General features: G+C 32.6%; 1 protein-coding gene across 1 annotated transcript; it reads left to right on the top strand.

Annotated features, from left to right (window-relative positions):
* Positions 1-869: 869 nt before the first annotated feature.
* Positions 870-15,053, top strand: LOC111695282 (uncharacterized). Its single transcript, XM_023464544.1, has 20 exons — positions 870-960; positions 1,325-1,367; positions 1,636-1,721; positions 3,009-3,113; positions 4,131-4,192; positions 4,653-4,698; positions 4,803-4,828; positions 5,084-5,123; positions 6,247-6,321; positions 7,096-7,149; positions 7,619-7,681; positions 8,700-8,805; positions 9,109-9,144; positions 9,569-9,644; positions 10,402-10,498; positions 12,516-12,593; positions 12,954-12,999; positions 13,277-13,748; positions 14,135-14,186; positions 14,945-15,053. The coding sequence occupies exons 1-20, from the start codon at positions 917-919 to the stop codon at positions 15,036-15,038; spliced, it is 1,701 nt and encodes a 566-aa protein (XP_023320312.1). The 5' UTR covers positions 870-916; the 3' UTR covers positions 15,039-15,053.
* The last annotated feature ends 130 nt before the right edge of the window (positions 15,054-15,183 follow it).

Below are 15,183 nucleotides of genomic sequence, written 5' to 3'. Positions count from 1 at the left end.
GTAAAGTCTTTGACGAGATTTTTGATGAGATGTTTGATGAGGTTTTTAACCATCGCTGCGCTCTGGTTAAAAATCTCATCAAAAAAGTCTCGAACCCTCTCAAAAAAGAAAAGCTTTTGACTCAAATACTTTATACCTCGCCTCCCTTCAACCAGTAGGGTTTTAGATAATTTTATGCCCTTGGTGGCCTCTTCTTAATCCATGGTGAACATATCCTGAAACACATATATTCCCAGCTGAGCTGGGGTAAAATTTTCACTATTTTCTTATGGGTTTAAAAGTAAAATATCACCCCAGCGTAGTACACCTTCCAATATTTGCGAATAGTGTGCTATGAAGTTCCCGCATTCTTTTGAATGATCATCTTCCAGCCTTAATATTTGGGATTTTCTTTAATATGTACTTTTTAAAAGTTTAAACTTTATATTACATGTTATATAATTGACGTGCCATTTTTTTGTATTTATTTATTTTGATAGTGTTAACATTTAAATTCATATTTCTTTGTATTTCTTATAATATTGTCCAGGGCATAAAATCATTTTACATCTTTTTTTAAATAGATTTTCATATAAATAAAACCAAATATAAAGTTTAAACATTTTGCGTAAGAAAATAATATTCTAAAGACAGGTATACAGACAGGTTGAGAGAAAAATTAAATTTTATTGCAGTAGCTCTTGTTCAAAAGCCTAAACCGTGAAGTATGGTGGTTTGAAATATAAAAACTATTCAAACAAAAACATTATAAAACAATATTAAGTTAAGAATAATATTTTTTGAAGGTGTTTACAAGTTTAATTTTATAATCCTCCTTTCGTTCATCTTTCACCCCCCCCCCCCCCCACAACCTTCTAATGGAACCACTTGAACCTTATCAGTTGTATAAAGCTGGTTGAATGGTTTAAAAAACAGAATGATTTACTTTCTTCTAGTTCTCTATCTATCCTCCTCTACAGGGTGAACCATATCACAATTAATGTTTCAGAACTCAAAATCGAATTGATAGCTTGTTCTTAAAAACTCCTTAATGAAAATATTGCGTATTGAGAGGTGGTTTCTCCTTATTACTTAAATTCTGTCAACTTTATTTTTAGAATAAATAAATAATTTAAATGTTTTTTAAGACAAAATTATATACTGTTTACCATTTTTCTCTGTCATTGTGACCTAAAAATTCATATATGTTTGTTACAGCTAGAAGAAGCCGTCCCAAAGCTTTTATCATTTCAAGTGTTATTTTGTTCATATCTACGATCAAAAAGTTTACGGTCTAATGCGTACTTTGCGCTAACTATAGATGTCATATGGTTCACTTTATGAGAACCGGAGCTATCAACATTGTTCAGTATTCCAAAGATCTTAAGGTAAAGCTTAAGAGAGAAAAATTATGACTATATTATATAAATTACATGAAAAATTAAAACCTCCCTAAAAATTATAATTGAACGTGCCCCACTGAACTTACGAAAAAATAACACTTCGAATACACTTTACATAATTGTCATGCATTATATAATTAACCATTCGATACAGCACTAGGCCTTTTCATCACAGCCAAAGTGAAAACATGGGATTTGGTTTTTGAGACACTATATTATCGGGAAATCTGTAGTCATCTCTACCTCTGATTAGGGGGTACCCGGAGACGATGAATCTATATCCTGTTCTGCTCAATATAATGGAGATATTCCGTCCTGCTCTTGGACTGCTCCTGACAGGTAAACTCTATCCTGCTCTAATCTATACTCCGGAGTTATTCCGGCCTACTCCTGGTCTACTCCTGACAAGTAAACTCTATCCTGCTCTAATCTATACTCCGGAGATATTCCGTCCTACTCCTGGTCTACTCCTGACAAGTAAACTCTATCCTACTCTGCTCTATACTCCGGTGATATTCCGTCCTGCTCCTGGTCTACTCCTGACAGGTAAACTCTATCCTACTCTGCTCTATACTCCGGTGATATTCCGTCCTGCTCCTGGTCTACTCCTGACAGGTAAACTCTATCCTACTCTGCTCTATACTCCGGTGATATTCCGTCCTGCTCCTGGTCTACTCCTGACAGGTAAACTCTATCCTACTCTGCTCTATACTCCGGTGATATTCCGTCCTGCTCCTGGTCTACTCCTGACAGGTAAACTCTATCCTACTCTGCTCTATACTCCGGAGATATTCCGTCCTACTCCTAGTCTACTCTTGACTAGTAAACTCAATCCTGGTTTCTCTATACTCCGGAGATATTCCGTCCTACTCCTGGTCTTTTCCTTATAGGTACACTCTATCCTGCTTTGCTCTATACTCCGGAGATATTCCGTCCTGCTCCTGGTCTACTTCTGAAGTAAACTCTATCCTACATCTGCTCTATACTCCGGAGATATTCCGTCCTACTCCTGGTCTACTCCTGACAAGTAAACTCTATCCTGCTCTGCTCTATACTCCGGAGATATTCCGTCCTGCTCCTGGTCTACTCCTGACAGGTAAACTCTATCCTGCTCTGCTCTATACTCAGGAGATATTTCGTCCTGCTTCTAGTCTACTCCTGACAGGTAAACTCTATCCTGCTCTACTTTTTACTCCGGAGATATTCCGTCCTGCTCCTAGTCTACTCCTGACAGGTAAACTCTATCCTGCTCTGCTCTATACTCTGGAGATATCCCGTCCTACTCCTAGTCTACTCCTGACAATTAAACTCTGTCCTGCTTTTTACTCAGTCCTACTCTTGGTCTACTCCTGACAATTAAACTCTATCCTGCTTTTACTCAGTCCCACTCCTGGTCTACTCCTGACAACTAAACTCTATCCTGCTTTTTACTCAGTCCCACTCCTGGTCTACTCCTGACAACTAAACTCTATAAACTCTATCCTGCTCTGCTCTATACTCCGGAGATATTCCGTCTTATTCCTGACAAGTACACTCTACTTTGTACTCTATGGATTATCTGTCCTATTAAATATGATTCGAACTATTAAAGTTCAATCTTATTGATTAACATATTGATAACTTCAGGACAGAGTTAAACGAGAATACAGAATCTGATAAGTTTAAGATATCTGTTGCTACTGGAGAGGGATCTAAAAATGATACTGTAACCTGCACTCTACTCATCTACAGGTATTTATATCATATTTGAAATAAAATATCTGATTAACATACTCCGTTTTGAAAAATTAACTAGGATATAAGAAGATGTGTGTAAAAGATTAAAAGGCGAAGACATCGTACATCTACAATGGGTCGATAAAAAAAGTTTTCAAAAATGAATAATCTCACCTCGGATCTGCAAAAATTATTAATAGAACCTCATATGATAAAACCGCAAAATATGCTGAACTTTTATACAGTGATTTTTATATACTTAAAATGGAAGGAAAAAATTTGATTTATTTTTCAAATTCCTCAAATTCTTTCTTCTTTAAATTTCAAATCTTGAAGTTGATTAAAAACATGACCCGACAGCAATAATACTTCTGAAGAAAATAGGAATTTGGAGAATCCCCCGGATTCCCATATGTTTGGGAAATTCCCCAGATTGTATTTTGGGAATTCCCCAGATATCCCAAATTCCTATAGAAATTTGAGGGGTGGTATATTTTTAAGATTTTGGAAATTTCCCAAATGACTGGATATTTGGGGAATTCCCCATATGTCTGGATATTTGGGGAATTCCCCAGATTCACAGGTTTTGGGGAATTCCCAAAAAGCTAGTCATTTGAGAAATGTCCTATAATTAAAAAAAATCATCCTCAGATTCTCCAATGAATTTAGGGAATTCCCCAAATTCCCAGGTATTTGGGGGATTTCCCAAATGATTGGTAATTTGGGGGATTTCCAATTTTTACACTTGTTTAAATGCTGTCACTTCTCATAAAAAAGGAAGTAGGAACTGAATGTTGATAGTGCAAGACTATACAGTATACGCGGATCGGGTTCAATATATAATTTGTTAAAGAAAAATTTATTAACACTAAGAAACTGTAATTTTAATTGGCACACATTTTCAAGAGTAGCATTTCAGATTCACAACAATACCCTTCGAATCTTGGACGGACCAAGAATGACGGAGAAATCCTTATTTTATCTCGTTAAAACTGAAAAAATCGAAAATCTCATTATTATATAATTGTTTAGTCTTGACGACTCTAATATCGGAGGATGGAATTGTAGATTTCAAGATAATTTGGGGTCGCAAGGTGAGTGCAAACAGATCTTAAAGGGAGTGCTCGAGAAAAATGAAAAGGGGGTTAGTTTGATATTTGTTCGATTTAGATCCGGTTCCAATTATTATGGTGTTTCTAAAATCAGACACTCATTTAAGATTTTTTTTTAAAGTTTTACCATTAGAAAACATAAACTTTATTAAAGTGAAAATCGAGAGTTTGGAAAGTGGAGTAATTTATTATTTTACATTACACAGAAATCATGATTATGAATGAGTACTTTAATTATGTCAGTTCTTAATGTCCGTTTTTGGTGATAATTGAGATAATCACCGATGGCACCATTAATCTTTGAAATGTTGGAGAACCTCCGTTTTTCCCCTTTGTGAAAATATTTGAAAGATACGTTACAGATGATTTTTCTTCAATACTCAAGTCCAGGGAACATCTGCACATTGAATTGAACATATTTAAAATTATTGTTTTTCTTCAGGAAAATACATTTTTGTGGATTTAGAATATGGAGAAGAGATTCTTGGGAAAGTATTTTTTTGATGAACTAAATAATTTTTCCTAAAATCATATTTTAGTTTATTTAGAAAACTTGATAAAGATAATTAAAAAAAAAACACTTTTTATACAGGATGAAAGAGAAATACCAAGAACAAGGAAAAACACAAAAAAAATTAATTTAAATTTTTTTTACTGAATTTGATTTCTTAAACTTTTTTTACTTTCTGGACTCAGATCTCAAATAGAAATAGAATAGAAAAAAATAGGGAAAAAAAAAGGGAAACTTAAACTTTAAAAAGAATGTTTTTAATGAACCATGTTTAGAAACTAAGGTTTTGTTAGACAAGCAATCCCTAAAGTTTCTGTCTCAAGATGATGTTTCCATTTATCATATATTTGTGTGAAGAGCAGAAGGAAGAAATATAACTTTAATATGCCCAAGCACTATAAGGAACCAAACATAAGCTTTAATATATCCAAGCACTATAAGGAACCAAACATAAGCTTTAATATAAGGCACCAAACATAAGCTTTAATAACAAGCACTATAAGGAACCAAACATAAGCTTTAATATGTCAAAGCACTATAAGGAACCCAACATAAGCTTTAATATGTCCAAGCGCTATAAGGAACCAAACATAAGCTTTAATATGTCCAAGCACTATAAGGAACCAAACTTAAGCTTTAATATATCCAAGCACTATAAGGAACCAAACATAAGCTTTAATATGTCCAAGCACTATAAGGAACCAAACATAAGCTTTAATATGTCCAAGCACTATAAGGAACCAACCATAAGCTTTAATATGTCCAAGCACTATAAGGAACCAACCATAAGCTTTAATATGTTCAAGCATTATAAGGAACCAAACATAAGCTTTAATATGTCCAAGCACTATAAGGAACCAAACATAAGCTGTAATATGTCCGAGCACTATAAGGAACCAAACATAAGCTTTAATATGTCCAAGCACTATAAGGAACCAAACATAAGCTTTAATAAGAAGCTCTATAAAGAACCAAACATAAGCTTTAATTAAGTCTAAGTAAGCCAGCAGTAAGCTTTATAAAGTACAATATGTTTAAAAGAACAATAATAAGAATGTTAAGAGACATTTGCCATTTCCAATTCTATATATTTTAGTTTATGATGACATACAACTGACAACATTTTAGAAACTATTTTTACGGAATTTAGTCTTTTTTCTTACAGGAATTGAGTCTTTGTCCCAAATTCTAACTTTAAAATCCCTATATCTTTTTAATCCAATGTCGTAGACCTTAGATATTTCATGTTATGAAGTCGGTCAGATCAATAAATCTCAGTTTGGAATGGCAAAGAATTAAACCCTCAGGTTGTAAAGATATCAGGATTAGAGAATTTGAATCAGTGCAGGAAAATATTCAATTCCTAGAGTTGCCTTGTGATAGCTAATTCAACTAACTATATTCAACCTTCAGATTATTTTATTCAAAAAGTTATAGGTCGTCATTCAATTCTTGTCCTTCCTCTTAAGAATTAAAGCTTTTTTAATTGAATGCAAATACTTGAAACATGTATTGGTTGAATTAGACCTTATGACTCTGGCTCCTGGCCTGTATGCTCTTGGATAACCCCAGCCGGTCAAATTATTCATATTATTGGCAGGTAGTAGATCATTGGTAAGTATAATAGATCTTTGGCAGGTAGCAGTTCATTGACATGTAGTATATCATTGGCAGGTATATTGTAGATCTTTGACAGGTGGCAAATCATTGGCAGGTAGTAGATCATTGGCAGGTATATGGTAGATTATTGGCAGGTATAAAGTAGATTGTTAGCAGGTAGTAGATTATTGGTAGTTAGTAGATCATTGGGAGGTAGCAGATCATTGGCAGTTAGTAGATGATTGGCAGGTATAGAGAAGATCATTGGCAGGTAAATAGTAGATTATTGGTAGGTAGCAGATCATTGGCAGTTAGTAGATGATTGGCAGGTATAGAGAAGATCATTGGCAGGTAAATAGTAGATTATTGGTAGGTAGCAGATCATTGGCAGTTAGTAGATGATTGGCAGGTATAGAGAAGATCATTGGCAGGTAAATAGTAGATTATTGGTAGGTAGCAGATCATTGGCTGTTAGTAGATCATTGGCAGTTAGCAGATCATTGGCAGTTAGTAGATCATTGTCAGTTAGTAGATGATTGGCAGTTAGTAGATCATTGGACTGTCAACCTATTCATATCAGTGGCAACTGGCAGGTAGATCATCCTTTTGAAAACGCAGCATTTGTTCATAATCCTTTTATGGAGCGTTATAACACAGACAAGTCATGATTTTAATTCAGATATTAAAAGATATTAAATATAAGAAAAGTTGATCTTTTTAGGCCAATAATGCATTTTTGAATTTTCTTCTTTCATGCATTTATATATTCTTTCAGGCGAAGTGAGATTTATGAACATCCGGAGTACATTCAAACAGGAAATATTTCAAGGTTTATAAATTTAATTAAATTTTCAAAGTAAATTTTTTCCCCCTCCACAATTCGAGAGTTTTTATTTTAATTCCATGGTCAACGCCTTGAACTCCAGATTGAATATAATAGATGGAGACCACTGTTTAGTAAATATATTTCGACATTACTAAAGGTTTAGTCAGTAAATCTTATAACTTTGAAACCCATTTTCATTCGTTAAATGACTTCATATTTGCTATTTTTAGGTTTTTTCTTGAGATATATTTTTGTTACTTAAGTATAAAGTGTCGTTTACGCTAATTTCGACGGATTTTAAATTAATTAAAATATAATTGAAAAATATATTTTTACACATTCGTTTTCGGTTTCAAAGAAAATGTTTAGAATAAACAATTTTAAAAACATTTTCTTTTCTTACACATTGGTAAATTTTGGCCTCGAGGGAAAATATACGTGAACGAAACAAAAACAATGTTTGTATATTTAGAGGAGAATGTGGGATTTTTATCAAGAAAGTTGGTCAAGAGCATCAGGGCAAATGGACTTGCAGGTTGATTTCTATTTATGTTTTATCAATTTTTCACTTAACTTTTAAAAAAAATTTTTTATGTTTTTAAAAAAGCTTAGAATTTTGAACATTATTCGTTTTTTGTTGTATTATTTTCATTGCTTGATTTATATTGTGACCGTCGGGTTTTAACTTTAAAAACAGTTTATTCTTTTATTTCTCGTTGTTTGGCTAGCGCTGCATAGAGGCGTTAAAAATAGTTTTGCCATAGCCTGTCAATATTATCCTGTCAATATAAAGCTACGATGAATGTAAGGGATGTCGTCCTAAATGTGTGTCCTACATGTATTTCCTAAATGTGTGTCCTAAATGTGTGTCCTAAATGTATGTCCTTAATGTGTGTCCTAAATGTGTGTCCTAAATGTGTGTCCTACATGTATTTCCTAAATGTGTGTCCTAAATGTCTGTCCTAAATGTATGTCCTAAATGTGTTTCCTAAAGGGGTGTCCTAAATGTGTGTCCTAAATGTGTTTCCTAAAGGGGTGTCCTAAATGTGTGTCCTAAATGTGAGTCCTAAATGTGTGTCCTACATGTATTTCCTAAATATGTGTCCTAAATGTATGTCCTAAATGTGTGTCCTAATTGTGTGTCCTAAATGTGCTTCCAAAATGTGTGTCCTAAATGTGTGTCCTAAATGTATGTCACACAGTGGCAGTCCTCACTGTGCGCCCTAAATGTGTGTTCCAAACGCGTTTCCAAGCTAAACGTGTGTCTTAAATGTTTTCCTAAATATGTGCCCGAGAAGTGTGTCCTAAATGTGTTTTCTAAATGTGCGTCTCATAGATGCCTTTTAAATGTGTGTCCAAAATATGTGTCCGAAAAAAGTGTCCTAAATGTGCGTCCTAACTGTGCTTCCTAAACGTGCGTCCTAAATGACGTATTAAATGTGCGTCCTCAAAAGTGGTTTATTATTAATGAGTTTTTTGCCATATAGAATTTTTATCATACGTTGACGTGACAGCTATTATGAGGGTAAACTCCAAGTTATCTTGTCTTTTAGAATGATATCTAAGTTAACTGGTAAGATATTAGAAGGCAGAACCCGCCTAGATATTCTTAAATCTGCTCCTCTTCTAGATAGTATAATACAGCTCAGGGCGGTAGAGGTAATAAAGTTAATTAATTAACAACTAGGCTTTCAGGTCGCTTGGCACTCCTATTCTTTCAACAATTTTAGTTTTTAACAGTTGCTCTTCAAGCTGCCATTTTAAAAATACAAATAGTGGACTTTTTTCCGGGAAATTTATCAATGCATAAACCTTTCCTGAGATGAAGATTTGACACAAAATCTTTGGCTTTAGGTTCAGTCGTTTTTGACGTTTATTGGATACAAACTAGGAAATAAGCACAACATTTTTTATTATAATTAGATTTGGAATTTAACTAATTAAAATGTTATATGTTTTTAGTTAACGTTAAGTGATGAGCTGATACTATCAGGAAGGGTAAAGTAACTTATTTTATGATTTAGAAACGATAAAAATATATTTGAAAATAAACACAAAATATTTTTTGTATACCATTTTTAAAAACCCATATTTTAGGTTAAAAATATCAGTATTGATGCCAAATACTATTTTGATGTTATTTCTTTGCATACAGTGGGACACAGAACTGTGGAATATGAAGACAGCTGTCAGATTTAATAGTGCAATAAGCACCAAACAAAAATGTACAAAACTAATTTACGTAAACGTTGTTTTTCCAATAGATTGTCAAGTACAAGTACAACAATTGGTTTTTCAAGCAACTAGTTTAATTATTGCTTTCGATCGACATCAAATAAATTTATTGCTTTAACATCTTATTCCTTTTCTACAATTTTCTGGGTATCACTGTACCACTGTATGTATAAATATCAAATACTAGGATAGAATAGAGTCAGTTTATTGGATTCTTAGAAGAGAAATAGAACTCAAACCAGAGGAGGAATTCTGCTCTAAAGGTATCTTCTATATAAATTTAAATAGCATTGAACAGAATGTTTATTTTTGAAAGTTAAAGAATTCCTCGCTATTTTCAAATTTGTTTGAGATAAACAAAAATTATTAACAACATATTTTTGTTTATTTCTGATAATTTAAGTTCTGTAAATAAAATAATTAATAATTTGAATTTTATTCTAAAAAATCAGATGTTTTTGATTTGAGTGATTTATTTAGAAAAATAAACTAACGTTTCCTTCGGCGTACAGTGAGACCCATAAAACTGTGAAATAAAAAGACGACTTTTAGACTTTTAATTACACAAAATACAACAATTGTGCACTACACACAGACACCTTTCACTTGACAATTTTATCATGAAGCTACTTTAATACTTTATGACAACATCATTCGTTCGCATTTACAGGTACAAATGTTTTTATTTTCGCACAGATGATTGCTTAAATGTCGTTTTCCTTTTTTCACAGTTTTATGAGTCTCACTGTACTAAAGAGTTACGTGCCCGATTCACAACAGCAATCTGTTATCTGGGTAACAATGAGTAAGATATTGCCTTTTTTATATCTTTAAAATTAGACAACTTCTGGTTCTTCCTTTTCTTTGCAAAATAAATCCATCTGTCATTTATGAAAAGAAATTTCAAACGAAGTGATTAATTTGAAGACAGAACAACATGGATAATGGATATATTAATAATTTTTATGTGAATCGGGCATTTTAATAAAGAGTTGAAATTACCTGTACAGTCCCTTTAAGGCGAGGTTGACTGTGTGGAATCCTCAAATCTTATCTCCGAAGTGCTTTATGATGGTCGAGTACAATACACCATTAATGTTACATTCTCCAATTTCAGGTTAAATAAAACGGGTTTTTTATTTAAATTTTACTGCAAAGAAAATGAATTCGAACTTTTATACTTTTGTTGTACCTTTTTTGTTTGCTAGAGAAACTTTTTTTAAATAAAAGATACATTTTTTGGGAGACATAACTTTTACATTATACATGGAAAGATTAAAAATAATTATCCATTTGAGTTCTATTATTTATTTTGATTCTTTTTTTAAAAATCAAAACTAATACTTAAAATTTAGTTTCAAGATTATTTTATTTTACTCAACCCCCTGAGCCCAAAATTTAAAAGAGTATCGTTGAACAAAACTCCCGGGTTTCCTTTTTGGGGTTTTATTATTTGTGTAGATTTTGATTTAAGAGATTAGAAAAAAATGGTAAAATATGAAGAAACTAAATCTATATATAAATTTGGCTTGTCTGTTTGTTTGTTTGTCTGTCTGTTTGTTTGTATCCAATAAACGTCAAAACGGCTGAACCGATCGGGCCCAAATTTTTTGTGGGACATCTAGGGACCCCAGGGAAGGTTTACGAATCATCAAAATTTCAAATATTTGTCTCCATCAAAATTCGATCGTCATTAAATTTTTAAAAATTTTGAAAATCCGCGAAAGTTTTTGTGAAAATCCGCGAATTATTTTTGTTTTGTTTACGATGTACACAAAGAGAACATGTTCACAATTAATTTAGAAGATGGGCGCGAAGCGCCCTTAAAGCCTAGAAAGAAGGGCGCGAAGCGCCTTGAATTTCTAGTAAAATAATATTTCAAAACAAAAATATCGATATCTACAAAACTGGGTAAACCCATTTGTGAAACCCAGGATACCCTGTCTTAAGTTTTGGGCTCAGGGATGTTCTGGAAGGAACTACAGACGTACAGGGTGTCCCACGAAACATGACAGTATGCAGGACGACTTGAATGTCGTCTTGATTTTTGATATAATTTGCTGCGTTTATTTGTCAACCTAATTTTAGAAGTAAATTTCTAGAGATAATAAGCACAAAATTTCCCTTGTCCTGCCATTTCCAAAATGTGGTCTGCCTTTTTTGTGCTTTCAATATTGCCCGAGATATGAAGAATTTCGTTCAGATTTCGACAATTTTGCTTTTATTTAACAAAATTGAAATCTGAACCAAACTCTTTATATCTCAGGTAGTATTGAAAGCACAAAAAACGCAGACCACTTTTTGGAAATGCCAGGGCTAGGAGAATTATGTGATAATTGTTTGAAGAATCATACATGTTAAAGTAGATAGAAGACTAAATGTCACAAATAAATTCAAATACCAAAGACGACTTTCAAGTCGTCTTCCTATTGTCATGTTTCGTGGGACACCCTGTACATTAAAGTAGGGTTTCTAACGCAAGTGGATTTTACTTGCGCACAATTGCGAGCCCTGTAAACTACGGAATTCGAGAACAGTTGCCTGCAATTCCGCGCAATTGCGCGCAACGGAATTGCAATTGGAAACCCTACTTTAAAGTAACCCCCATTTTAAGAATTGCATGCCATATTCACAATAGTACACCAATTTTTAGATAAAAACCTGGATATCTACTTCCGTTTGCCCAGAATAAGTTTAAAATGGTACTGTTGTGATTCTGGCATGCAAATCTATTAAAAGAGGGTATAATATTATAGTGAAGACGACCGTATGTATCCTGTAGTACTGGTTATAGAGTATACAAATTCGATAAGATTAAGTTTAAAATGGTATTGTTGTGATTCTGGCATGCAAATCTTTTAATAGAGGGTATAATATTATAGTGAAGACAACCGTATGTATCCTGTAGTACTGGTTATAGAGTATACAAATTCGATAAGAATAAGTTTAAAATGGTATTGTTGTGATTCTGGCATGCAAATCTTTTAATAGAGGGTATAATATTATAGTGAAGACAACCGTATGTATCCTGTAGTACTGGTTATAGAGTATACGAATTCTATAAGAATAAGTTTAAAATGGTATTGTTGTGATTCTAGAATGCAAATCTTTTAATAGAGGGTATAATATTATAGTGAAGACGACCGTATGTATCCTGTAGTACTGGTTATAGAGTATATCAATTCTAGAAGAATGAAGAAACGGATACAAAGGTATATTTTATGTCAAATAATACAATTAAAATTAATTTTTTTTACAAAGGAATATAGTCTTTAGAACAAAATCAAATATTTAAACCTCAATATCTTTAGAACTCGATGTTGTAAACCTTTGATATTTTAAATTCAGATTATTTGATCTAACAGAATTCATAGTTTGAAATATCTAAGGTCTGCAACATTTGGTTCCAAAGATATAGTGATTAAAAAATCAGAGTTCGTGGCAAAGACTCAATTCCTTTTGTAAATTTCTTGACCGTAAGAAACGGGGAACTAAACTAACTTTTAATGCTAAAACTTCAGAATTCATTTAAATATTTTTTAAATGGTTTTTGAAAAGCTGTTTTCTTTAAGATTTGTGAGCAATGGTACACAGGAGTTCAGCTCATCTAATATTGAGGTAAGCTCAGAAGATTAAAAAAACATAAAAAATATACAGGGGGGGGGGGGGTATGGATGTACAAGACGATCCAAATTAAGATCATGAGTCTATCGATACCATTTTTATTTGGATCAATTGATTCCCAAAAAAGTGAGAAAAAATTCTGAAAAATTATGTTAAGATGAACTATTTTTTTTCTTCTGCACTATTTTGATTGGTTAAAAATTTTTTTGTTGCTGAGGTTAGGGTTAAAGTCACAGAATCTTTCATTTTGATAAAAGTATTCATTGTTCAGAGCTTGTCTGATGATAACAATCCTGGAGAATATTCTGAATCTTCAATCCCAATCCTGGAACCTGAACAATCCAATGAAGAACTAGAAACTCAGGTTGATCTTGAAACACAGGATGATCTTGAAGATCAAGATCAGCAGAACAATGCAAAAGATCCGGATTCAATAGAGTTTGAGACAAGTGAACATAATTCAGGAATAGGTGATCATGGATTAACTATCGTCAAGCTTCCAGATGATAATGAAGATAATGATGAAGATTTTGATGACGATGATATTGGTGATAATGATGATGATGATGATGATTACTACGGTGAACCTGAGTATGTATTGGTTATCGATGAAAGAATAAGAAAGCCTGGTGGAGGAGGAAAGAATAGAAGAGGAAACAAAAACAATGAACGCAATCGTCAAAAAAGTTCAACAAGATGTAACAGAAGATCAAAATCATGCTCTGTTGATATGTTTGTATTAGGTTAGTAACGTTATAAAAAGAATTTAAAATTAGTTTCTCGTTTACTCTCCTCATACTTTAACTTTCTAATCCCTACCTCTATTTCAAGCTTTTACTATTTAATCTGACAGACTTCATAATTTAAAGTATCAAATGACTATTATTATATATAAATATTAGAATTAGAAAATTAAAGTTAAAGGTAAAGGTTCATTGTTTACAGAAATTTAAATTGAAAAGCAATTTGGAAAAGTTAGAAAAAAACCATCTTAGCAAATAAAATGGAGTTTGATTGATTGTTTTGGCGTAATGAAGTAGTAGCTAAACAAACAATAAAAAACCAATGAATATATTATTATTTTATAAACTGAAAATATAAAACTAAAAATATAATTTCTATTCTACAGAAGATGGAGAAAGCAGATCAGTGCCAGATTATTGTACAGTCTTCAAATGCAGGAAAGTTTTACTCTATTTTAATGGACACCGTAGTTTCGATATATTTGTAAAGAATTCCATTAAGTCGTTGCCGTTAATTTACATCATGGATCTCTCAAGGATTATAAGATTTGCATAGATAGATAGATAGATCTTGCCACCTTTGCAATTCTATTTGTCCTGAGTACTCGCCAAGCACGTGAGTGAAGCCTGATTGGATCAGACGCAAATGGACGTGTTAAACTACTGTGGGAAAGTCAACGATAACTTTATTCAAAGAGTTTCATCATCGATTAATTAACATCACCCTTTAAATCTGCGGAACGATATTAAAGATATTTTCGTTTTATTTTAGGAAAAGCACAAATTTAGATAATTTTCCTGTTATTTGCAGAGAAAATTAATTCTGTGGAATAACCACGGCTCTGTTGTTTCAATTTTAAGATAGGAAAACAAAGGAATTGAGTCTTTGACACAATTTTCTCATTCCTATATCTCTGCAACCCAATAACGTAGACCTTAAATATTTCAAACTATGAGTTTTGTTGCATCAAACTATCTTAGTTTGAAATATCAAAAGTTTACAACATCAGGTTCCATAGATAAAGGGATTAGAAAATTGGAGTCCATCATAGAATAGTTTTTTATTATTTCGTTTAACATTAAAAAATACTTCAAGCTATATAGTAAATGCGTTTTTAATTTTACTTTTAATATTATTTATAATTATTGAATAACATTCAATAGTTATTAGAACTTCTAAATGTATCTGTTTGTAGGCGAGGAGTCCTTCAACTGCGTAGAATCAAGAACTGTAGTTTCAATACAAGAACAGAATACAACGATGTCATTTTTCCGAGAAACCAAAAATAAAAGTTAATTTCCTGCGATAGAATATTAAAAAAAACGATATCTTGAGTTAGGTAAGCTTGTCCTACAGTGAGAACCAAAAAACTGTGGAATAGGAAAACGACATTAAAGCACCTTGTTGTTACAAAGCAAATAGCTTTACAGTAAG

The sequence above is a fragment of the Eurytemora carolleeae genome, unplaced genomic scaffold (assembly GCF_000591075.1).
Source record: "Eurytemora carolleeae unplaced genomic scaffold, Eaff_2.0 scaffold43, whole genome shotgun sequence".
Classification (NCBI taxonomy): domain Eukaryota; kingdom Metazoa; phylum Arthropoda; class Copepoda; order Calanoida; family Temoridae; genus Eurytemora; species Eurytemora carolleeae.
The sequence above is the reverse complement of the archived record's forward strand: the minus strand, read 5'-3'. Positions and strand labels throughout refer to the sequence as shown.

What these genes read in the sequence shown, in the direction of transcription:
- LOC111695282 (XM_023464544.1), top strand. Translation starts at nt 917, where the DNA reads ATGATTTACTTTCTTCTAGTTCTCTATCTATCCTCCTCTACAGG. An exon ending in TCTTGGACTGCTCCTGACAG is followed by an intron (nt 1,722 to 3,008) that starts GTAAACTCTATC and finishes TGATAACTTCAG; the next exon opens with GACAGAGTTAAACGAGAATA. An exon ending in AGAGAAATACCAAGAACAAG is followed by an intron (nt 4,829 to 5,083) that starts GAAAAACACAAA and finishes TGTGAAGAGCAG; the next exon opens with AAGGAAGAAATATAACTTTA.